Consider the following 24,034-nt stretch of genomic DNA (forward strand, 5'->3'; position numbering starts at 1 on the left):
GGTACTAGAGACAAGAGAAACGGCTCCTTTTCATTTTAATTTATGAAACACTCTCCCTGCACCCACCCCCTAGGGAGCGCGCTTCGCGCGCTCTGTAAGTGTTGGCACGCTTCGCGTGCATTTACCGCCCCCTCCAAAATGAAATCCTGGCTACGCGGTTGGCCATATCATGAGTGCTACGATCCGAAGGACATGTAGCATCGACTATGATACCAACAAACTATTGACAAAAAGGTTATGTCTTCAACGCAAAAACGAGAACATTTCTGCTCGCTCGCGGGTCATGACCGCACTGTTACATACCCATCCCCACTTAAATGTTATTGTCTTATTTGCAGCGCTGAAAAAAAAGAAAAAAAAATCATCACCTCCCCCCCCCCGCTCATCACTTTTTAGAGACTGGGCGGGAGATTTAAAAAAAAAATCAGCTCGAAAACCCCCCCTTTCAAAAATCCTGCGTACGCGCCTGATAATATATATATGACTTTCCCTTTTTATCTTACTGGAACCACGTTACTTCCATTTGCCCATTGAAATTTCCCTTTTTCTCTTTATAAAAGTACCCGTTCCATTACTTTGCTTTTTATAAATTTAACTTAAATATTTAAGAGCGTGTCTCTTTTCAGCGACATTCCTGCTTGTATTTACATTTAAAACGATATTAGTATCTAGAACATCGAAGACTGTACAATTATATAATAATGGTTCGAGATGATTGTTTAGGTGAAGGGCAAGACTTACTGGATAATTTTTTTCAAGAAATAAAATTATTCACTAATTGATGATTGTATTGACATTAGTAGCACATATAAGATGGGGGGTGGAAGCTTGTCACTTGAAAGAATTTTGATGACCTGAAAACGTTTGACTGGAAAGATATAGACGTAACCCTTTTTCAAAGAAAATTTGCAGACAATTTCGTGCCCTTTTTTGGCAAGAAATTCCAGGTGTGACTGATCATTATCACGACAAATTGTCGAAGAATTACTACATCACTTCAACAACGTATCGAGTAACATTCAATTAAATATTCATGTTACATTTTTAAAAACATCAAACCCTGCATATTAACAGCAATAAATCTGACCGCTCAGTCTGTTAGATTGGATTCTTGCATAGTTCGAATCAATCTTTGCTGACATATATATTCTCATTGGTTATTTCCTTGATTGAGGCACACTGAGATTCCGTGGAGGACCTGTACCCTACGGCTCTGCGACCAGACCCGGTGTCCATATACCCCACCATGTACATGTAGTTCTTGGGCTTTCGATAGTTCACGTACTCCGATCCAGGATGCGACTCGTAATACGCATCGTAAGATCGTACTGAAGACGCTTGCCTTGGGGAAAACCCGTGATCGGTGAGTGCTTCGTAGAAGTCGGATCCACCCGAACTCAGAACAGATGACGAGGTGGGTTCGCCGGACTGTACGAAATCGCGAGATCTTGTGTTAAACTTTCCGCGAGTGCGAACTACCGCAATGGGTTCGGGGACGCCGGTACAGGTCCGGTCTTTCAGGGAATAGTTGAGATTCTTGGAGCAGCAGAGGCAGAATGTGATTACGCAAAGGGCTACAGTGGCTTGGAAGGTTGTCACGATTGCAACTACCATTGGTACAGGGCTGCATCTGGTATCATATGGAGGGTGGGAGTGTTCATGATGAGGATCCGCATCTTGTCCAAAGTGATTCTCTTTGGAGGAATTGACACTGGGTTCAAATGACGGTTTCTTCGGTGCCTCTTCCTGACACGGGCATACAAGAGTCAACCTGGCCGGTAACATTTTTACACTGTTAAGCGCCTTGCGGACGATGCATCGGTAGGTCCCGTGGTCATACGCCTGCAGATTATTGATAATCAACGACCCTCTCTTTGTGATACCATAGCGAGATACATTCGACATAATCAGCTTGCCATGAGGCGTAAGCCACTTAATCTTGGAGTCATTCATGTTATGGATATGGACTGGACAGCGAATTGTCACAGAGGATCCTTTCAGACCCCATGATTGAGGAGGTCCTCGAGGTATTTCCGCTGGTGTCGGGGTGGATCTGTACGGATCTGTGGTCTCGTACGAAACCGTTGTAGTAACAGAATCATCTCGATGACCATGTTGATGTCCGTTATTCCTATCTGGATGATTCCTACTGCCCGCCCGATGTGTAGGACGTGGAAGTTCGTTGAAACTTCCATTAACCCTTGAACTGCTATCAGTTTCATTTACGATCGGACTATCTGGAACATTACCTCTGGATGTGTTTTTGTGAGAGGACTCGGTCATTGTTGGTGGTGTGAAATGCGTAAACCCATCTTCACTCCTTGCTTCACTTGCTACGATATGTGATTCAGTTGTAACAACTGGCGATAGTGTTCCTCTAGGCGTTAATGGTTCAATAGGGATATGTGTTTTGGATACTGTGGAGGAAGCACCTGAATCAGCTCTCACTGTACCACTCCCGTGTACGCTCTCGCTTATGCCTCCTTCAGTTGACGTCACACTTGTCTTAGAAACGGATCCGTGTGACAGTTCCGAAAACGAAGCGAAAAATTCACTATATTCAGATGCTGATTCCGAATGTATTTCAAGTTGAGCAGAAGTGTGACTCGCCGCTTCATCGGGATCGGCTACATGGGATGGGTCATTATCTTCCCGACTGATGGGAAGGTTTCGGTCTCTGGTGGGACATGGCAGAGGCTCTTGAATATGATACATTGGGGTACCTTGGACATGTTCTGGTCCATGACATAAGGCATAACTCTCATAGGCCTCATAAAGGTTGTCTCTGAGCCACATCCGAAGGAACTCTAGTCGACAATCACAGGTGAGACGAACATGTTCTAGCCGAATATGAGTGATCTGTGGTATGTATGGTAAGATATTTGGAAGGGTCACGAAAGGATTTTCCGCGAGAGACAGTGTCACTAGATTTACCAAACCGCGGAAGGCTTCTTCGTTGACGGCCGATATTCGATTCCCGTAGATGTACAAACGCTGTAATCTCTGCAGCGGGAAAAACATATTGGCGTACAGAGTTGTCACTTTGTTGTAGTTCAGTTTCAGGCTGATGAGATGTGTCATGCCTGCAAAAGTTCCAGGGGCTATGGACTCGATCTCGTTGTTGGCGAGGTACAACTTCTGGATGGAGGAGAGACCGTTGAACATACCACCATAGAGGTGACGCAGTTTGTTCGCACGTACGTCAAGCAATTGCAGTTGGTTCAGGTTGCTGAAAGCACCCGGTGCTATGTTAGCCAAAGCGTTCTGTCGCAGATCCAGGATTCGGAGTCTTGGGAAGCTCTGGAAGGCAAGAATCTTGATATGGGTTAGATGGTTGTTGGCCATGTTAAGGTGCCTCGTTTCTGTTTGGCAGCATGGGTCGGGTACGCACTGCAGCATCTGACCCTCACATGACAGTCTGGCGTTCTGGATGTTTGTCTCACAATCAGACACACACGTTTGTGCGTGTGGTGTATTACCATGATTACTCTGGAATCCATTGTTCAGGCAAACCTTCATCAGGTTAATCATCAACACTAATCCCAGGCCCTTCATCATGGAAGAAGTGGTTGCTAGCACCTGCCCGTCCTGAGGAAATATAAAAGAAAAGGGGGAAAACAGAATTCAATTTGCCGTTACAAATAAGAGAGATCACCACTTAAGTGTGAGCATTGATTTCGTAAAATAAGATTGTACTTGTCTTGATATGGAGACACAGAGACGGACGGGATGGGATGGCGAGGCGGTGGGTATAGAGAATGGGATCTGATCACTAGGGTACCTACGGGGGCGGGGGGCAGTCTCCCCCCTGACGAGTCACAACCCATGCAAAGAACGTATCCCTGCCCCCCCTGACGAGTTTAAAGACTTTTTTTTGCTTGTCAAAATTTTGGGCGGACGATTTTGCCCCCCCCCCTGTGGTAAATCCTAGGTACGCCACTGGATCTGATTTTATAGCAAAAGATGGTGTAGGAGCGAGCCTATCAAAATAAATCATTCTGAAAACCAGATGCACGAAATTAAAAGTACAAGAGCCGTTCGAAGAGTATGACATTTCAAAATCATCCAACATGATCAAAATGCGAACGATGATCTGGAGATACTAAGCACCAGTTTTAGAACAACCCTTTTGGGATGTGCGTCTATGGGGTTATCCTGATTAGATTCAAGAATCCTATCTATTCATTCGTCTCATACTCAATCTCTGAATGTGGCAACCCCAATCAGTTCAAATCTTCCGATTTGATATCTTGATATGAATGTATGTTGTACAAGCTTTATATTTTCCTTATAATTCTTTGAGGTTCTTAGCAATGAGGTACCATATTCGAAGGAACTATTTCCAAACGGAGCTACATGATTGTTGTAATGATATTTTTAGTTTATTAGTCAGTAGTGTAAGACAGTGACAAGGGTGCTATAGTCAAGGGAGTGTAAAACATGTAAAAAGTGAAAAACGAAAGAATGAATACAAGAAAGAAAATAAACAGAAAGTTAATGTGAGGAGTATCATAATACGATTCTAACAGTGATGTAGTAATTTTAATGCTGACGATAGTTATCAGAAATAATGAAACGAAGAACAATGATCATATAATATACAGGGTGGTTCTAAAAAAAGGTAACATAAGTACAAAGGTTAGCTATAGTCAAGAATGCATAATTGATTCTTGTGAGTTTTATTCTAGATAACTGAGTAACTCATCACCTTTAATTTGACACCTTGCTTGCGTCACAACTGTCAAGGGTCAGAGAGTTTGTCCTTCGAAGACAAATGGTATAGAACCTACTTTGTCTAAGTTTGGATTTTAACGAACATGCAAGAAACCTACTTTGTTGTAATGTTTTAGTTTCATCGGAATTTTTCCTTGCAAATTTCATTAAAATTTTATCCCTTTTCATATATTTTTTGCGAGTGAATGTTACATGGTTCGTGTCTAGCTGCAATTTTGTTTGAGCACATCCTTGGTGACTTACAGGCACATGTTTGTCATGAGATGGATGTTCTACGTCACAATCCCGCAATGGTTAGAAGAGCAATGCAAGACATGTAGCGTTGACAAGGGATGTCCTGTGAAAACGTTGAAGGTATTGGTGAAAAGGTAGGGATGAATAACTTGCTCAACAGAGACTGAAGCTAGGCAATTGATATGGAGATGCCAGTCACTCCAAAAGAAGTTAACAGACGGGACGGCATCCCAACATTACACTAAAATTTGAAGGGAAAAACTCTGATGAAACCGAAACCTTACAACAAAGTTGGTTTCCTGCATGTACATTAAATCCCAAAACTCGGAAAAGTAGGTTTTGTACCCTTCGCCTTCGAAGGATCACAACTCTTTGCGCCGTGACAACTGTGACGCAAGCTAGGTGTCAAATTAAAGTTGATGAGTTACTCAGTTAAGGAAAATTAGAAATCACAAGAATAAATCATGTATTCTGTATATGGTTGACCTTTGAACTGCGGTTAACTTTTTTTGAAACACCATGTAGTATGATGAATTTATAATAGCGTCTGAAGCCTATACAGAATTTATAATAGTAGAATACTTCGGAAGGGATAAAAAAAAGACACTTTGAATATTCTTACTAATGTCTACATCAGCAAGTAATTAATATATGTTGAAATTATCTTACGAATGTGGGAGTAATTCAATGATCAATATACAAGATAATTGAAAATCATCAGTTAAACTTACATTGAAATTAGAGAATATATGCATTTACCGAAAGTGACAGAGAAGAAATTTTCGTTTCAAAATTGATATGTAAAAACTATCTTCAAGGTAATCTGAACCATTGATGGAAACTAATTTCCGTTTTAATTTTGAGTTACAGAAACGTAAAACGAAATCCGTGGGTCAGATGAGCTCAGCTTTGAAGAAGAGAAGGGAAGGGTCTCGTAAACTAATGTAATATATAGGAGACCTGAAACCAAAATATCGTGATAAAGTTGAATATTCTATCAATGGTTACTAAATTTAGTGTTTTTATTTATTTTAAGCATACCATACATGTATGTAATAGATATATATTATATTTTTATTGTACATATGCAACATAAGTCCACTATAACTATGTGAAATTTACAACAGTTTCTTAACAATTTGATTAAATTATTAATTAAAATCTTATACAAAGTTTGATTTTTAATATTCAGTCTTAATGAAATTCTTATGGTTATTTAAAATCTTATTACTGTAAAACCACAGTACACAATTAGGTAATTTCTACACTTATCATGCTTATTATGGTTTTATGAATATGGGCTCTACTCTTTAAAGCTCCACAAATGTGTTGCACGTTTCGAGACCCCCTAGGGTGCAATGAACTCCAGTTTGTTGGGGTGTCAATAGTTTCCTTATCGCAGATATAAATCCCTAAAATACATTTCATTTCTCTTTTGATATCAATCGAGAAATTGTTTCCGTTAACGCGGGGGACCTGTATGTTGGTCCGTGGCAGCTTTTAAGGCGAATTGCAGGAAGGGAATTATTGACGCAGTTTTCACTGTCCGTGGTTTAAGTCCATGAATACCAAACACTTCCTTTAACCCACACAATAAGCACATGGGTATGCGTTGTTGGATGCAAGGGGTTAAACGTCGTTCGCTCATTGAGGGAAATGGTTTCTGGCAAAGCGGTCTATATCATTGACGTCACATCGAAGTAGGTTATATTTCATCGACACACTTTGGAGTTCTTAAAGGAATGGAATCAGGGGCGGATCCACGATTTTCCAAAAGGGGGGTACATTTTTCCGAGGAAAAAGTTGACAAGCAAAAAAAAAAAAAAACAGTATTCACTTTCAAGGGGGGGGGGGCATACTTCTGTTTTTAACGACATTTTTACATTACAAATTTCAATTTTGCTTCTCAAAGGGGATGGGGGTTCGGGCCAGCTGTGCCCCCCTGGATCCGCAAGTGAATGGAATATCAAACTTAAAAAGAAAAATAAACAGATTTGATTGAAATTTCTTGTAAACTGACCGGAAAAGAAGTACATTAGTTATAACGAGCTTATTTAATACTAGGATTTGATCTATTGATTTATTTTTTTTTTTTTAATTGTAATGTCTTACTTAAAGAATACTCAAAGAATACATAAGCATATGTAGATCTCGTCTCATCTTTAAAGGGTTTAACTCAAACTAGTCATACTGTACATAATGCGTTTCGCCCAACCAGTAGCGGCACCATGATTTAAGTTGGGATACCGGTTGAGGGCAAAAGAAAATGTTGGAGGAGGTACCCCCCCCTCCTCCCCCCATCAATGCCCACATGTGCCTCCGCCGATTATTACATAGAATATTCGCAAAATTGTTTATTGTATACAGGTTTAGTGACAGTTTATCAGTTTATTGGAAGAGTTAAAACTGTGTCGCTCCATTGCAAGAGGGTAAAAAGGTTTTTTTAAGTTCATTCAAACACATTCCCTAAACAATTAACATGATTAAGGTGATTGAATCGGGTCGTTGTAAGGCCACCGCCCTCACGAGGTACCTTGTCGGCCCACGCTACAGCATGACCAACACACCAAGTAACTGAATATACAAAAATGAAAATACCCAAGGACTTTGAAATGTTTGTGATATCTCCTTTGTTTTCATGAATTCATTGTCAACCCATTTCATTAGATTTAGACAGAAATCACACAAAATCAATATTTTGATGATCATCATTTTGTTTTGATTCGGATAAAAGCTGAGTAAAATACGACCTTAAGTTGCCTTAACATCCATGAATCTTGTAACTCATACACACACAAAAAAAATACGGTTGAATTTTGTAATTGAGTTTGATAAACAAAAATACGTTTCAAAACGGAGGCGAAATGATAGCATAAATAAGCAAATGATTCGGAGAGCATGTATCATCCTATAGACAATTAATTTAAGCGAGCAAATGAGAATATTGTTGATCCATATAAATGGAACTCATGTTTAGATAATATCTGTAAAGCATTTATAGCATATGACACATAAGCAAGATCAGGGACGGATCCAGGATTTTCCAAGGGGGGGGGGGCATATTTTTCCGAGGAAAAATTTGACAAGCAAAAAATAAAGGGTTTTAACCAAAAAGTCAGGATACTTCGTCCCCGAAAAAAAATTGACAAGCAAAAAAAAGGTCGTCACTTTCAAAGGGGGGGGGGCACACTTCTTTTTAACGGCATTTTTACATTACAAATCTTAATTTTGCTTCTGAAAGGGGGAGGGGCACGGGCTGACTTGCCCCCCCCCTTCTGGATCTGCCAGTGAGCAAGATTGCATGTCCCAATGTACTTTATGTAAATAAGCAAAAGCGCGAGGTGGGAATGAGAAAGAAATGGAAGAAGAATTATGTGCTGGGTTCATGATTCAAAATGTTGAAAATTGTCGCTGTATAATTTTTGAAATACATACATGTTATTGTACTTTTCAGACGTTCGGGCAAATTGTTCACGAAAAGCAGAGTATGAAAAAGACCGCTCCCTATGATTTTCCTAGTCAATATAATTATTCTTATTGATAATGATATTATTTACCAAGGGTAGTCACTCAGCTGTCAGATGTTCTTCCAGCGGGCCCTGCGTAACATAATAATGTTATTAATTACCCTTCTCTATTCTCATACGTCAAGCGCCTAGCAAGATGACAGGAGGTCCCATTTTGTAAAATCAATGGCATGAATCGGTCGGGGATCGAACCCACCCCCCCCCCGTTCATGAAGCGGGCGCTCCTACCACTGATCCACAGTGCTAGTTTTTACTATCATTACACTGTACAAACTGTGGTGTTAAAATTGACACCCATTGGTGTTAATAGAGGACCACACCCAGACCCTGAGTGTTAACATTACACCATAGAGATTGAACATAACACCAAAGAGTGTAAATGTTACAACCAAAGGTGTTGTAATAACACCTATAGGTGTAAAACTAACACCACCAATGTAACACCGGTGTAAAATAACTGGTGTGGTCCTCTATGTACACCAGTTAACACCACAGTTTTTGCTTTGTATGTACTTTGAACAAAGGTATATTATATAAATAGTGTACAATCTATTGTACAATATACTGGATTATATGTACGACAAATATAAAATTATCCCGAGTGCAGGTTTATTTCACCGAGGCCGAAGGCCGAGGTGAAATAGGCTTGCACGAGGGATAATTTTATATTTGGAGTTCATATAGTCCAGTAATATTGTATGATAGAACTTCACTATTTATTATAGTAAATAGATCCCTTAATCTAAGCCCCCCACCATGGATTTTGCCATCCAAAAATCGAAAGTTATATTGTACATATGTACAATATAACTTTTTGAAGGGAGGTCACGTGGTACAAATCCAGCCAATCACAGCTCGTATTTTACTACCACTATTTACTATAACAATTTACTGTACAGTGTATTACATCAGGAGAAAATAAATATTTATTTGAATTGAATAAAATCAGTCTTTGATTCTAATATGCAGAGAGGCCTAGTGGGGGTTTAATTATTTCCTTTTCCTGATTTTTTAAAATGGATTTTAATTATAAAGAAAACCAAACTGCCAAATACTAATCTTAAATTGAACAAGTTTGGCTTGCATCGCCCTACATGACGCCTCCTTTGCTCTGGCACGCCCATACTTCTTATAAAGGACCTATTTCATCGATCATAGATTCATAATTAAAGTATGCTCATATGAGTTTTTCTAAGGTTTTTATTCTCCCTTCATTAATATATGATTCGCCGATCGATGTTATCTGTATTCCATATTCAAATAACCTTGAATATATCTGAATTTAGAAATATCAATAATCTGATCTGCAAATAAAACGTTGTCATTACAGCATTGCATAAACTAAATGTGGCATATTTGAACTGATACGATTCTTATCATATGCACGCTGTCATCATTTCTTGTGTATCTGAAGCCGTAATATATCTTTAAACAAAGTTATATGTGATTATACATGCTAAGTTAAGCCATTGAAGAGTGATGAAAATGTAGAGTACTAACTTTAAGTACGGAGAGATTATTAATTTGTCAAAAACTTGGCATTTAGGATGAATTTTGCTGATAAAAATTCTTATCGTGTGTAGACTGCCACTTCTTATAGAGTATTAGTATGTAGTTATTAATTAATGCGTGGTTATGTTAACGATTTGTCTAGAAGTCTATATTTCCCAGCTTCGTGATACCCCCACCCCACTCTTTCTGTCTCCCACTACCAAGAAAATCACTGTTTAAACTTTATACAACGCTCTTTACTGTACCAGTAGTATTAACAGTTTAAACAAGTGGAACCTCTCTGACAGCGTCGCCTACATTACGCGATTGAATACATGCAGGAGCAGTGCTGACTTTAAGGAGAACTTTTGAACAACCATTAAAAAAAACACAAAATTTTCATATAATAACGGTTGTCAGTGGCCCTAAATGAGCTCGATCTATTAACGTTAAAAGTTATGACTTTGATTCAACAAATACCCCAACATGGCCAAAGTTTGTTGACCTTAGTCATGTGACTTGAAACTTGCACACGTTGTTCAATTATACTTGATTACTCTTATGTTTAAGTTTCATTAACTAGATTCTTAAACTTTCAACGTTATGATATAGAGATTCAACAAATACACCCAAATGTCAAATTGGTGAAAATTGAAATATTGTATAATTCAGACAATAAAAAACAAAAGAAATAGTGAGTGATGGACATCATCGACTCTCTCATTTACATGTGACTAACTTGTGCATATAATTGTTTTGTGAAAAATAAGCGAAACTTTAAATTGTCATAACTTTCTTATTTTACATCCGATTTTGATAAAATTTTCAGCACTATGCTAATTTGATTTTTCTCTATTTATTCAAGTCATAATTTATCTGGGGTGTACTTGACCTTTAAACATTTCGTCTGACATTACAAAGGCCTCATTTTCAAATAAATCTAAACATCGGAACTATTCACTCCTTTACTAATAATGTCCTATTGATTTACCCCTGTCTATCCTGAAATTACCAATGACCCCACCGCTACCCCCCCCCCCTAGTCTGCAGGCACAGACCCTGATTGAAACTTTGATCAACAAGTGTGTCTCAACGCAGACTAGCATATACAATACTTGTTGTTTCAATACTGAGCGAGAGGGCCTTCAGTTCACTAGGAATGATTAGGCTGCAATTCAGACCTTTACTCGAGTGAAGGGTTCGCACTTCAGACTACCCCCCCCCCCCCTCCTCCCCGGATTGAAGCAAACAATATTACCTTGACATACAGTGTGAGGAAGGATACGAATTTCATCTCAATCAATACCGATGCTGAGAGTATCCGGAATCACGTGGATTCGCTCTGTTTTCATATTTATTTCTAAACTTATTTGATTTATTGAAAATAATATTATATACTGAATATACAGAGGCACAATTGATTGATAGAATGATCTTTCTACGAGTCGGGAAAGACGAATTGAGAAACACTCATTTAAAAAAAAATAGAAACTATAAAGAGTTGGCCGGCATCAAGGTCGATTTTGTTCAGTATAAAGATCGCTGGTCTTTGATGTCGGGGGTCCCTGAATAATCAATATTTCGTTTAACCCACTAATGTTGATCTCCCACGTTAATTCAGTTATATATTATTCATTTATTTGTTTATACATGTATTTTTTACTCATCTATTTATTTATTTGTTTATGTATTTATTTATCTTTTTACTTATTCAATTATTTATTCATTCAATTATTTATTTATTTGTTTATTTATTTATTTATTTATATATCTATTTATTTATCTATTCATTTATTTATTCGTTTATTTGTTTATTTATCTATCTATTTATATAATCATTCATTCATTTATCTATTTATTATACATTCATTTGTCCATTTATATATCTAACTATTCATTAATTTATCTAATTATTTACCAATTCATTCATACACTTGATCAATCATTCTTTACTTCATTCATTTTATACCAAGGGACCGTGATACATGACTTTTAAGAGTGATTCCCCTTTAATAGGGAGGAGGGGTGACACGAGAATTTTATAAGTACCCAAGCGCTCCATACTAAACGATCAGTTTATAAACTGAAGTGAAGGTGATAAGTGAGAGAGCGGAAAGCAGATTAATATCCACTCTTAGGAACTAGGTTATCACAGGAATGGTCCGACTTCGTGATTAAAGAAAAGGCAACGTGATCATTTTAAGAGTATCATTTTCTATACAGTCTAGATTAATTTCACCTACTTCTTGCAAAATGTCAGGGAATATCACTTGCCTGAAGGGGATATGGAGGGATACGATGAACTATTTTGTGAAAACGTTTGTGCGAGCGAAGAGAGCATGCAGGAATTTTACCATTTTAACTACAGTATCTTGCCTTTGATCATGTTGATTTTGCACGGACGTTGCTAACGTCGACCAGGTATCAGAAGAAAATTGATGAAAACTATGTTTAAATGTACAATAATATGACTAAAAATACAATAATGAATAAAATGTTTTGTGATTCAACCAGGTAGGTGTTTCATAAAGCTGTTCGTAAAGTTACGCACAACTTTACGCACGATTGGAACATGTTCTTAGGTCCTTACTCAATTATATAGGTATATATCACTTGGCATGAGAAAGTGTTACCAGTCGTGCGTAAAGTCAGTCGTATCTTATAACAGCTTTATAAATCACCTACCTGTGTCAAGGTATTCTTGGTGCGATAGCGCACATTATCGACGACGAAGCAAAGTGATAAAAAAATAATCGTTTGTTAATAAAGTGTTGCATATTAATCTCAATGTACGAATAACGATACTCTACTACTACTACTACTACTACTTCTACTACTACTACTACTACTACTACTTCTACTTCTACTTCTACTACTACTACTACTACTACTACTACTACTACTACTACTACTACTACTACTACTACTACTACTACTACAACTACTACTAATATTGATAGTGATAATAATTACATAATGACGATAATGATGATATTGATACTTATATTGCAATATAAACAATTATGTCATCAACATCCGGTTCTTAACACGAAGCATAAGAATTTCAAATACACTATGAAACGAGAATTAGGTTCAAATTAATAAATGAAATATTTCTAAAAGCAATCAGACCGATTCATGATCCATCGAAAAGCAAAGCTGGAAGCCATGTGAGTAGTAACATAACGCCCACAAAATAGAAAAGACACAATTAGGGGTTGATGATGATACAAACGTAATGTAGGTACTTCTCCCGGGGACTTCTTGGGCTAAAACCCCCTTCTCGCTCTCACCAAACTTGTTCGCGAAGATGGACGTTATCTTTATATTGTCATCTTAACGGTCATTGTGATGTGGATGAATCGGAAATTGAAGAGAAACGAAAATTGAGATTGTCATGGTGGATAAGATTGAGATAAGAGAAGCTGAAGGGGAAGGTTAAGTGGTCTCCGAGGGAGATCCAACTTCCCTTGACCTTTCCCGAACCTTCGTAGTAAGAAAATAGTAATCATAACTTAAGTATAAGGTGGTTCGACGTTGGTCATCCATGAGTAATATTGATGGAGAGACAGAATGAAAAGGAGAGAATGAAGAGGAAAGAGGTGGGAAGGGGGGGGGGCATGGACAGGCAGATGGCTACAAAACCAAGTTTAATATCGGAGAAAAAAGTGGATAAATATGCAAAGAGCATGCAGCTGGTGTAGAATAGAAATAGTTTTCCTATTATATTTATCACATTTTACTTTCCCATTTTATGATATTGTATATTCGTACAGCCGAATGAATTTCCATATTTACTTAATTTTTATTGCTTTGTCTTGTCTTAATTGCTTAATATAAATTATTTATTCAACTTGCTATAGGGGATCCACGCTCTACAAGCAATGCTTTTTTAGTGGATCACCTCATTTCCATATACGCTTTTTTATACAAGCTTTTGTTATATAATTATGCTAAGTTAAAATGATTTTGTATTCGTACTTTGATTTGTATTTGTATTTGATTTATTTTTGTTTTGGAAATGAAATAAACTTCTTGAATCTTGACATGCACTTGTATTTCAATTTTTATCTGAATTAAATTCACTCTCGTTTACCTTGTCGTTTGCATGAAATATTTGCCAATGGTTCGAGGTAGTATGATCATAATATACCAAATATTTATTTTATTTATTCGTATTCCTTTTACGTAATGCAGCCCCAATGTAGTCTCCTCTCCCTGTCTCTGACATCTCTCTCTCTCTCTTTCTCTCCTCCCTCCCTCCCTGTCATTCTTTATGTATCTCTCTCTCTCTCTCTCTCTATTTCCTCTCATCCTCCCCCTCCCCTCCTCATCTCTTTTCAATTTCTTTCCTCTTTCCCACCCCTCCCTCCCCCTCTCTCCCTGTCTCTCTCCCCTATGTCAATTCCTGTCTTTCATACATGTCACACCTCTTTATTAATACCCCTTCCTTAACCCTTTCCCTCCCTTTTCCCTCTCAATCTTCTTGGTTGATGACCTCTTGGCTACCTTAAGAGAAAAGCTTATTCCATTGTCACGTCAACGAATCGACTCCAAACCAATCAAAGCTATTACGATATTCCGCATGACATGCACTCGATCGATTTGTGGTCGGTATCGTTGGTGTGACCGTCTGACTGCAAACACAACAATCCCACGTGACTTTGGGATGATAATCGAAAGAATCTTCTGCGGAAATTTCTCTCAGTGCATCCCTCCTCATAATACAAGATGCACCCATTCTCTGTTACTAATTATACCGCACGTCAAACAGACCTCGATGGCACAGATTAAAACAAATAAAATGCTAGTCTCGGGCGTTACACTCTAAAAAAAAAACCCAGCTTAAACCAATATTTAGTGGGGGGAGAATATAACCGAAAGAATACATTTTGGCTTTCAAAGTGATTTCAGCGAAGAGTTAGAGCATGGCCAAAGTAGACTATACACTGTAAAAACTGTGGTGTTAAAACTGACACCAATTGGTGTTAATAGAGGACCACACCCAGACCATGAGGTGTTAAAATTACACCCTGGAGATTGAACATAACACCAAAGAGTGTAAATGTAACAACCGAAGGTGTTGTAATAGCACCTATAGGTGTAAAACTAACACCACCAATTTAACACCGGTCAAAGAACTGGTGTGGTCCTCTAAATGTACACCGGTTAACACCACAGTTTTTGCTGTGTAGAAAACTTGCGACAGTTAAGACGTAAAAATACTCCAAATTACATAACGACTGTGTTAAAACAAAGATTTTCACGGAGTGCATGAATATTATGTTCATACTTCACGTTTATGGGACAAAATACACATATAATTGTCTTTATACATACTTATGGATACTGGGGGTGCGGTACGATTTTGAAGGCGAGGGAAGGGGGTGAATTTTGAAAATCACAATCAGATGAGACAATTTTACGTTTTTGTATAATTTTATAGAAAATGTGGTGGGGGAGGGCTGAATCCCCCATCCCCGTTCAGCGGCCCCTCGAATAATTGTTTGTAGGATGTGCTTAATCATTGAGTCTGTGTCAATATGCCTGTATAACATAAAAAAATAATTAATAGAAACATTTAATCGTCAATTTTCATTGGCAAAAAGACAGAGGACTGAATAAAAAAATCATTATCGAAGTTCAAATACCCCTGATCTTTCATCGTGTTTAAAGACTTTTCATCAGAATTATCCGGGAAGTTTTTGTTGTTTACGTCTTGCAAACATACGGCCAACGCCCTTTAAACAAATAATAATGAAGGGGGCCATCGTGTTCGTAAAAAACATGCTGCAATGTCATAAATTATCATTAAACTTACATTAATATGTTTAAGATTTTTTTAAAGAAAGGCTCGATTCTTGTAGTAATAAGAACATTGGAGTACTTGGGTCTATTTGTCATATATATCACATTTCAACCGGCGAAATTGGGAGGAACATAACAGCAGATTAAAAAAAAAATCTCAAACTCAAGAATAAGAAAAATAATTCGAACAATAATTGGGACGCGTTGACATACATGAGAGATAGTTGATATACGGACGGAAATGGTGAAGGACTTGATAGTTCTTACTAACAATAAACTCCCAAACTCGTATCATATCACTTCCCAGCTGGAAACGACAGATAAACTACCGTAAGGCAAAATAATATGAGATGGGCGTACAGAAGCTTATAAAATAATAGATGAAAAGACATCTTTTCGACTTGAATAAATAGCTAAAGTTAATATGATGTTTGTGAGCACACGAAGCACGCGATGTCTTTGAGGGATAAATAAATAAACAAATGAATGTATTAATAAATGAATATCAAATAAGATTATATAAGTAGATAAATAAATAAATGAATGAATAAATAGATGAATAAATGAATGAATAAATAAATAAATAAAATAAATAAAATAAATAAATAGATGAATGAATGAATGAGTGAGTGAGTGAATGAATAAATAAATATTGAAAGCTAACATTTTTACAATCTTTTTCACAAAATTCACACACTTGGTCGTTAAAATTCCAATTAGTGTCTGTGAATATAAAATAAGGCTGGGATCTGAAGATGATTTCGGCCTGCGTATCATTAGTCTGCAGGCACAGACCCTGATTGAAGCTTTTATGGGTCTTCACAGAAGACTAGCAGAAATAAAACTTGCTGTTACAATTTACAGGTCAAGCCCACCTCAGAAAAATGTTGATTTGAATCAATAGAGAAAAATCAGACAAGCACAATGCTGAAAATTTCATCAAAATCGGATGTAAAATAAGAAAGTTCTGACATTTCAAAGTTTCGCTTATTTTTAACAAAATAGTTATATGAACGAGCCAGTTACATCACTCACTATTTATTTTGTTTTTTATTGTTTGAATTATACAATATTTCAATTTTTACGAATTTGATTACTAGGACCTCCTTGCCTGAAGCACAAAATGTTAAAATAATGGAATTCCATGTGTTCAGGGAGGAATGAAACTTCATTTCACATGACAATGACGAGAAAATCAAAATATTTCATATAATAAAATACAAACGAAATAGTGAGTGATGTCATTAGTTCCCACATGAATTTTGAATACCGACCGAGATGTGCATATAACTGTTTTGTGAAATGAAGCGAAACTTTAAAAGGCCATAACTTTCTTATTTTACATCCGATTTTGATGAAATTTTCAGTGTTATGCTTGCTGATTTTTTTTCTTTTTATTCAAATCAAGTTTTTGTTGGAGTTGGACTTGTCCTTTAAGGGACCTTCTGTATGTACCATGGAGCTATTAACACAGCTCCATGTGTATACAAGTCATTGGCATGGCCCTTACGCCGCATATTTAGACCACTTAACTCGATTGTATCATATTGGTTAAGCCCAATGTCCTCTCTGATTAGGGAGTTAACAGTTAACTCCTAGTTTTGATTGACTCAGGAATGATGACTATACATGTCGACTTTCGAAATGGCACAACGTTGCGCTGACTTATTGGTTTTGAACTTACGACCTCTGGGTTTATTATGCTTAAAATTAAATATAATAATAAGTATTTATAATGCGCACTTTCTAACTGATCATTACTCAAGGCGCTACATATTAAACAAATAAAAACATTGGAAATAATCACAATCGTTATTAGCAAGTTATTAGCAAGTTAATATGTGAAAAGATAATGTATACCTTTTTTAATCATTATACAAATTTGATTACCATGAGTATCCTGACATAGTAAAACAAAACATGATTTAAAGCGTCAAATTGATTATCTTCTCTATATGTCAGTGAGATTGTAAAAGTGATTAATTAACTATCAAGGGGAACATAAAACGTAATATGAGTCGTTTCGTTTACGTTCGACAGACATCTACGATCAAAACTTAATTGAAGTGGACTATTTTGAGGCTCGGTTTCGGGTGTTATTCAAATTCTCCCATTTATTTCTGTTTCGAGCTACAGTAACACCGGCTAAACCGACTCCAGACCGACAAAAGCCTTTACGTTATTACCAATTGCATATCGTTTATCGGTTTGGCAACGGTTTCGTTGGTATGACTGCTCCGTATAGAGCTATCACATCCAACCCCTGTACACACAGACTGGTCCCGATAATATACCGATGCGAATCTTATTATGACGTCATGTCATCAATGTCATCGGCGTAACCAAAGATGGGGAACCTTCCTCTATGGATGTGCTGGTGACGTCACGCCCTGGGGCCACAACAAGTCACGTTCCTCCTGTCGGATTTTTAAAACAATTCAAGTTTGAGTACAGGCAGTCGTTCACACATGACTACTTTTATCCTACGGGGGCGATGGATGGAGGAAATTAATAGCTTCGGTGAGGTTGGGAGCGCATCCTTAGAAAGGATTTGATGTCGATTCAGTCTGGCTTTCTTATGATATCGAGGATATGATGACGTATCATGTTCAAATATGTGTAATGAGTAAAAAAAAAACTATCAAGAATTAAATGGACCCTACCATATTTACTGTAAAAAAAAGGTCTCACCGCACCTCTCTCATTCTTTCTCTGAAACAAATCCTTCCCCCTCCCTATTCTCTCACTCTCCCTCTCTATCTCGCAGTGTCAAATTCAGTTTATCAATGGGCGTCTTTCTGAACTTACATTTCCTGTTCTGGGGGTATGTTTTTCAAACGTCATCATTACGATAAACATATTATTTCCTCGTCGTGGGGAGCAGTTCTTTCAAATTGAGATCTTACTCCATTTGACAGTGGCTTCTCCTTTCTAGCAGAGCAAAGTACCCCTTCAACTTTTGAAAAGTGCCGTTTTGAGGGCTATTTTTAAAGGTCAAGTCCATGTTGATTTCAATCAATAGAGAAAATTTTAACAAGCATAACACTGAAAATTTCATCGAAATCTGATGTAAAATAAGAATTAGCGCCTTTTCCGGTATTTTGTTTTTATCATTTTCAAGTTTAGCTCATTACGTGATGGCATGATATCAGTAAGCTACTTCATCCTGAACATTTCATTTTGTCCCATTTCTGTAGAAACGATATGCATTTAAGGGGACTTTCCCCCAATTTTGTCGAGATTTGTTTTTATTTTAATATTTTCCTGTAAATCCTACATTATCATGAAATGACACTCAACAAGTTTTTTTTAATTCTCTTTAATTTTATCTGTCAATGAATTCAAATTATTCAAACATTGAAAATGAAGAGTCTATAAATTTACCCACACTTTTTACAATCTTTAAAATGTCTAGTTATATATTTGAATAATTCAGTACTTATTTTGAGTGAACTTAAAATCTTTTGTGGCAACTTTGTCCTCCAACAATTGTTTTTACAGCTTTGTGTGTTTAACTCTTTAAATTTCATAGATTATCATTGGGAACCAATCCATATGATGTTGAAAATTCTGATCTAATTTTGGAAATGGCGAAGTTCAAATTTTTGACATAACAGTCTATATGTAGTCCCTCAAATACTTTTTTTCGTAACCAGAATAGATAATTATTTTGATAAGGAGAAGGAAACACAATACCCATAATTTGATGAGGAAGAGGCTTACCATATTTCGAAGACAAAATTTTAGCCTAAATCCTCTAAGAAATTAAAGCGATTTCAATCACGGTTCGAAAAACATTTGGGGAAATATCATGTTTTTACTCTTCGTGCGAATACTACTACTATTAATCCATGATTTCATTCATTTGAAACATCAAAGATAGATGCCAAATCGGGCAGACATTGTTTTGACAATATGCCAGTGATCAATGACTATACGTACACAACCTTTTAATGAAAAGATCTCCATTTTAGCAATATACTGTATAAAACGCTGTTTAAATTTCAATCAGGTTGTTAAAGCCCGTCACTCTAAAATCAATTGTTTAAAGTTTGAAACAAGTTGTTTAACTTAATTTTGTTAAAAAGTTGAAATGATTTCAAAAAAGTTTAAACAGTTGTGTAAAAGTTTAAACAACTCGTTGTTAGAGTGACGGGTTTAAACAGCGTGATGATTCTTTTTTTACTGTGTATATGTAGTATTTTTTTTATTTCGAATGTAACTTCCCATTAATATAAGCCTATCTCTCTCAGCTACACCCCTCTCTGTTTCTTTTTGTATCAACTTATCTCGGATTATCATTGTTTTTCGTTGGAAATGAATAAGTACTTATAAATATGAGATTTGAATCAAAATTTAATCTGTATTTGAATTTCTATTTGACTTTGAATTTGAATATGGATTTGTATTTAAATTTGAATTTAAATTTGAATTCTAATTTCAATTTCGATTCGAATTCGCATTTGTATTTGAATTGCAATTTCAATTTAAACCTATATTTGAAATTGAAATTGAATTTTATTTCATATTTAGTTATTCTGTTTCTGTTTATATGTAGGCTCTAGTAGGAACTAGGTAGGACAGCTTTTTGCTGGTAAACACCAAGCTGGTTAATAACCAATTTCCTAGGAAACATTTTACGTCTACATAGGTTAATCAGTCATAGTGGCTGATCTTTTAGACGACCCTTGGGCCTTTTTTTAAATCAAAGTGGAGACAATGGCAGAGTGTGGATTCACAACCTTGTGATTATGGTTCCGATGCTCTAACCACTGGACCACACTACCCGTTTTTCCAGCATGATCAAAATGTCCTGATATAAACACTGCAGACCCCCTTCCTCCCTTCTCCTCTTGCGCTCATTCACTGCCCCCCCTTCCCGGTCTGTTGATAGTTTTCCAAGTAATTTCTGAACGAATTATGGAGAAGAGAGTTAAATACTTAATTTAAAGTAATGCAATGTCCCACAGGTATTATCTGGCCACATATAGAGAGAGAAAGAGAGAGAATTAGAATGTTCTCTAATTAAACCGATATTTACTCATTCAAAACAGCAACACGAGAATAGCCCGTTCCCCACGCTTTTTCTCCAGTACAAGTAGTACAATGCTCGTTTACGCTTCGCTAATGTGTTTGATATGCAATGATTTTCATTTCGGTTTATTTCAAGAAGAAATTGTATTACCATTTTCTACCTATTTTTTAAACAATATTTCAATAGGGTGCCATTTCAGAAAAAGTTGTTATCAATAGGGCCTTTAAAAACATAAAATAAAACACGTATATACAAGTGATAAAAATATACAAAGTAAAATCATCATATAAATCATTCATATCAGAATACAGAAAGGCATGCAAAGTCATTAAAATATTTGTAACACAGGAACCATTGACATTTTAACATTTGCTGAACATATGATATGAGATTTTTTTTAACTAGAGAGGGTGGAAAGGATTTTTAAATGAAGGGACAAGGAATTAAACATCAATAAAAACGCCTGAGTGTGAATTATAATTATGTCGCGTTAGTGCTGGTTAATTTGAGAGGTATAGGATATGATTATTATTTGCACGCTCTACTTCGATACGAATGGAAAAGACGGCATAAGTTGTGTCTATACAACAGTAAAATTTTGAATCTACCTGTATGCAAAGGAATGATAGATTCTCTGTATGAACACGAAAGTAGAGAATAGAGCAATAGAAACCAAGAGAGAGACATATAAAGAGAGAGGGGTAGATGATGATGAGGGGGGGGGGGGTGGAGATAAAGAGAGGGTACTTGATGGGGGAGGGGTGGATAAGGAGGAGAATGGATACAGAGAGGGGATGGGTTGGTATACAGACTGGCATAGGAAGGAAAAGAATGGAACAACTTCATTTCTAGAGAAATATATATATATATAGTTTTTACCAAAATTGAAGTCGATGTTGGTTAACGCAGATATTCCTTTTTACTTCATTGCCATTTCATCCGGAGATCCTGAATTTCCCTCCATCGAGTCAATGTGGTTTGAGTCATAGATTCACCTGGCGGTCAGCTTGCGCGAGTGAGAAGTGAGGGGTTGAGGTGCGTTGATTCGATGAACAACAAACCACCTTGGTTATTTATATATTTATTTTATTCGATTCAAAATTCACAAAATCACCTCGTTATCTATTCAACTCTGAGTGGTTCATCCATCTATGCAGTGAGTCACCCAAACGTCAGACCTCTCATTTATTAAAAAAAGAGGAAGAGTAATATGCATGACTTAAAGTTTTAAACATTCGCTTTTGTTATCCTCACTCTGGCTTTATTTTGATTTTCGCTCAGCTACGACATTGCCATTAAAGTCTGATGGCGAGAATTTGAACGAAAGTTGAGCTTTTCGAAGTTCTTTGAGGACTAACAGATGTTGAACAGAAAAGCGGAGCTGGAGGATGATGAACCGGTGGATAAATTCGCGATCATCTAGTTTCAAATCCACGTCTTCCATCGAGATTAAATAGAACGATTAAACGAAGAAACTTGGATTTTGATTTAAAAATAAAAGTCAATGCGGAAAATCAATGAATTCGACCTCCTTCGAGCTTAAACATTTGGATAACTGTGAGCTGAGCCGGTCGCATCGGGTTTGAAAATAGAAACTTGGAAAGAGAACGGTGTCCGAAGGCGAACGTTGACTGGTACATGACGTGACAAGCCAAGATCGTATTCCTGGCGGCTCTATAAAATGCCAATCAAAAATCTGTGCCTAAAATTGATGTATCGATATCAAGCGATCGATATAGAGCTCATCCAGGGAAGTCGTCTGCATGACCGTGTACGTCATATTGAATGAGATGGATGGATAAGAAAGCAGGTCAGGATTCTAAAGGATTATAAAAGCACTGTAAAAGTAAAACTAGATTCTTGACCGACCAGAGATGGGACTCCCCTATTGGCGAAGATGACATCATGGAATAAAATCAATGTTACAAGACATTTTTCAGATAAAATAAGATCTATGAAGAGCGATAGAGATCATTTCAGAAGGGTAATGGTCATACGAATTTATCTTCTTATACCGAATTCAAAAGGTAAAATAATAATATCAAAGGTTATCGAGCATCTTAACCAGAAATGGAAAGTTAAAAAATGCCTTAAGGATGGATCGCAGTTTAAAATTAAATGGAGGTAAATAATAATTGACGGCTAAATTTGAACGCTAATCGTATTATGATTTCCTGAAATAAATGTTTGAAATAGTCTCGACATATTATAGGTAATAATTAACATTTTTGAAAATGGTGTTGACTAGTGTGCATACTCCTGATGGTGTTGACTAGTGTGCATGCATACTCCTGTGTTAAATTATTTTGATACCTATCGGTGTTATTACAGCACCTTTTGCTGTTACTTAAATACTCTTTGGTGATATGTTCAAACTCTTTAACACCGTCCTCATATAGCGTGGTCACCTAGGGACACCGAGTGGTGTCAGATTTAACACCAATTATTACAGTGTATGAATTTAAATTCTTCCCGTCGGTTTCGAAGTTGTACACAAGCTAAGTTTTGATAGTACCTCATCTATTATAACCCTGTATTCAGTTTTGATTTATTTTTTAAAAGTTGAAATTAGATCTTAAAGTGCAAGTTGTTTGTGTGATGCGATTTTTCGAGATCCATTATAGAGGTTAAAAGTTTGCAATCTGAATAAAAAATATACATTGGGGTCTCAAACAAGAAGCCATGTTGGGTGTAAAAAAAATCAAGCATGGAGATTAGATAATTAAGGATAATCTTAAAGAATATGTGAGTTACTGCCTTTGCATGAAATTTCAGCATAGCTTCATCTTCCGCCCCGAACTCATTATTTCCGTCACCTTTGGATATCCCAGAATGCATCATTTTGTTCTCTCGAACACGTAGTCTTATACACGCTATTACTTCAATTTCAATACATTCTATATTAAATTTATTATCGATGGGCTGTAAATAATGACCAGCTGAATTTAGGTTTGTATCTTATAGGTTTCTGATTAAAATCATTTTAAAGTTAACATGTTTAACAAAATAAATATTTGCTATACGAATCAAGATCGATAACAAGACATGGTTAATTTTCACATTTGATCGGGATTTAAATCTATGAAGTTTAGAGTGGAAAACTTTTTTTAATACAATTTCTAAATACATCTGTAAAATGTTCAAAATGCCTATATGTAATTGAAAGGAAAATGCAATCCATTTTAATGCTTGCGAATTCAATTTT

At 36.6% G+C, this 24,034-nt stretch overlaps 1 protein-coding gene across 1 annotated transcript; it reads right to left on the bottom strand.

Moving 5' to 3' along the window:
- Positions 1 to 693: 693 nt before the first annotated feature.
- On the bottom strand, positions 694 to 22,491 carry LOC121418536 (leucine-rich repeat-containing protein 4-like). Its single transcript, XM_041612461.1, has 2 exons — positions 21,709 to 22,491; positions 694 to 3,588 (listed from the first exon to the last, which is right to left on the bottom strand). Exon 2 carries the CDS (start codon positions 3,556 to 3,558, stop codon positions 1,126 to 1,128), a length of 2,433 nt encoding a protein of 810 aa, XP_041468395.1. The 5' UTR covers positions 3,559 to 3,588; positions 21,709 to 22,491; the 3' UTR covers positions 694 to 1,125.
- Positions 22,492 to 24,034: the final 1,543 nt, after the last annotated feature.

The sequence above is a fragment of the Lytechinus variegatus genome, chromosome 1 (genome assembly GCF_018143015.1).
Source record: "Lytechinus variegatus isolate NC3 chromosome 1, Lvar_3.0, whole genome shotgun sequence".
NCBI classification, from domain to species: domain Eukaryota; kingdom Metazoa; phylum Echinodermata; class Echinoidea; order Temnopleuroida; family Toxopneustidae; genus Lytechinus; species Lytechinus variegatus.